The sequence below is a fragment of the Syngnathus scovelli genome, chromosome 5 (assembly GCF_024217435.2).
Source record: "Syngnathus scovelli strain Florida chromosome 5, RoL_Ssco_1.2, whole genome shotgun sequence".
Classification (NCBI taxonomy): Eukaryota; Metazoa; Chordata; class Actinopteri; order Syngnathiformes; family Syngnathidae; genus Syngnathus; species Syngnathus scovelli.
Genome location: NC_090851.1, coordinates 8,850,350 through 8,852,947, shown reverse-complemented (window position 1 = coordinate 8,852,947; position 2,598 = coordinate 8,850,350). Strand labels below are relative to the sequence as shown.

The 2,598-nt window shown below is 36.8% G+C and overlaps 1 protein-coding gene across 3 annotated transcripts; it reads left to right on the top strand.

The window, feature by feature from the left end:
• Positions 1 to 117: 117 nt before the first annotated feature.
• LOC125968355 (CMRF35-like molecule 5) lies at positions 118 to 2,239 on the top strand. 3 transcript variants are annotated; one of them, XM_049719333.2, is made up of 7 exons: positions 118 to 273; positions 380 to 697; positions 1,043 to 1,120; positions 1,402 to 1,422; positions 1,513 to 1,566; positions 1,656 to 1,763; positions 1,857 to 2,239. In XM_049719333.2, exons 1-7 carry the CDS (start codon positions 234 to 236, stop codon positions 2,117 to 2,119), a joined length of 882 nt encoding a protein of 293 aa, XP_049575290.1. In that variant the 5' UTR covers positions 118 to 233; the 3' UTR covers positions 2,120 to 2,239. The 3 variants fall into 3 exon arrangements, with proteins under 3 accessions (XP_049575290.1, XP_068506691.1, XP_068506692.1); XM_068650590.1 differs by having other exon boundaries at positions 1,402 to 1,566; XM_068650591.1 differs by lacking the exons at positions 1,402 to 1,422; positions 1,513 to 1,566.
• Positions 2,240 to 2,598: the final 359 nt, after the last annotated feature.

Sequence of the window (2,598 nt, the reverse complement as noted above, 5' to 3'; positions counted from 1 at the left end):
TTTTTAATCAATTTTATTGTGGGTTCTTGTGTATCTTTTCATTCATTCAAGCCATTTAATTCACGTACTGTTGATTGTTTTGATAAACAACTTTCTGAGTCTTTCATAAGGTAAGGGTTTTCAGGGGCAGAGAGAATCAACAGAGGAAGTGCAGTAATAGGAAAAAGGAACCAAGCAACAACAGAAAAAAGAACAACTCAAGAGACTAAACGTAAAAGAGAACTCATGAGAGCATGGAGATACTTTTCCTTGTAATCGCATTTCTTATGCATGGTAAGAAATACCTCACTTCAATTTTCTCTACTGTCCTCATCCATTGAAATGTAAGTTACAAAATAAGTGAGTGATACAAGTTGATTCTTCTCTTTGTTTGGTGCAGGGACAGCAAACACGGAGACTAAAGTCACAGGAGTATCTGGGGAAAACATTACAATAACATGCTCTAACAACGGTCTATTTGATAACGCCAAATACTTCTGCGAGAAAAACTGTGGTTATGATGACGATGTCCTAATAAAAAGCAAGGAGAAGATGAGATGGTATTCAAAAGGAAGATACAGCATAAAAGATGAAGGAAAAACATTCAGAGTTATTTTCTCTCAGCTGACAAAGAAGGATGCTGGTACCTACTGGTGTGGATGGGATCGACCGGTTATACTAGATCATTTCGAAAAAGTTGTCCTCACTGTCAGAGAAGGTGAGTGGATATAGAACTCAACACTCTTGACCTCTTCATTAAGTCTGCACCAGGGGATATTTTTCAGTGCGGGGACGTGAGAGATTACACCTCATAACACCAACTAAAGAAACTCTAAATTCCATGTGTAATTGCTATCGGAAACTATCCGTCCATATGCTTTTCTGTCCGTCCATCGATTCTGTATCACTTTGTTTTGGCACAAAGCAACTTTGAGGAGTGTCAGCAGAAATCCTGCCACACAAAATCACTACAAATGTTGCTGACTGCTTTACACCATATACGTTATCTTTTCCTATTTGTGCTTTGTGCTTGTTTGCAATTTTCTTTCCTATACGTTTTTAGGAACAACAAAAGCACCCAAACAAGACAAGCCAACAACAAAGCCAACTGAGCAATTTCGTCCTAGTACTCCATCCTCTAGTAAGATATTTTTAGTTAGCCATCAAACACAAACGTACCATATGCGTAAAACACAGAGTTCCGTGAACTGATTTTGTGTTTCTTTGTTAAGTGTTAAGTCAAGTCTTAACGACACAAACACACACACATACACACACACACAAACTATATATGCACACATATATGCCGATATATAGTATATATATACACAGGGGATCCTTGAGTTACGCTGTTTCGTGTTTACGACACACGTCTCATTTTTTTTTTTTCTTTTTTTCATATTTCATCTCATATATTTAAAGAGCCTGATCGCTACAGCACTGGTAAGTTAAAAAGGCACATAGAATACATTCAGTTTTCCTTCTGTGGGTCTTTGGGCCTTTTTCCAATTTTCTTTCCTATACCCAAACAAGACAAGCCAACAACAAACCCAACCGAGCAATTTCGTCCAAGTACCCAATCCTCTAGTAAGTTGTTTTTAGTTAGCCATCAAAGACAAAAGTACCATATGCGTAAAACAAAGAATTCCGTGAATTGATTTTGTGTTTCTTTGCAGTGAAACCATTGTACATTGGAGCAAGCCTTGGAGTAATCACACTCACCCTGGCAATAGTTCTTCTCATATACTTCAAAAAGCAAAAAAGGAAGATTAGCACATATTCTGGTATGAATAACATAGAGCGACGACTCATTCTTTAGAAGGACGAAAGGGAAACTAACAGATAGTTTAAAGTAATGCAAGTGTATTTTTTAACAGAAAAAGCAATGGACGAGACCCCAGGATATGCAACGGTTTCCAGAGAAAAGATCAAATCATCTGATGCCCTGCCGTCATCTACAGCTCAAAGCCAGGACACCAGCAAATATAGTGATTCCCTGATTTCCCCAGACAGTCTACTCTATTCCACTGTCAGCCACAGCCATATGAACAGCAGCCAGGTCTCCAAACAATCTCCAAACGTGACATACGCCACCATTCTCGTCACAAATGAATCTGAATCAGTGTATTGCAATGTCTGAGTGCAGTGCACATCACCACTCTGAAGAAATCTCATAAACATATTATGATTGGAAAGGTTTTTGACAAAATAACTAAACAACATGCTTTAATTTATAACAGAATAAAGATGTTTGCCTGTATTGTCGTTTGGCTGTTTTTTTTGTTTTTTAACACTCTGTATTTCCTTCTGTTTCAACAGCAGGAGTGACATCCTTGTTTAAAAAAAATCATGCAAGCGTTTCAAGTTTGGTGTTTAAACAGAAATTACAACAAATTGTCATACAGTTTAGAACTTTAGATAATGTCACATAGGACAGATAAAATAGCTATTTATTGATTGGAATAAATAATCGTATCAATAAAATAATGAAAGAAATGGCAGTCAATTTTTGTCTACATCATCATGACAGGTTATCTTGTTTTTATTTTATTGTTAACCGGTGATGATTTTGCTGTTGAGTTCAAATGTCTCAATTACAGTGTTTTTGTTTAAAGTGAT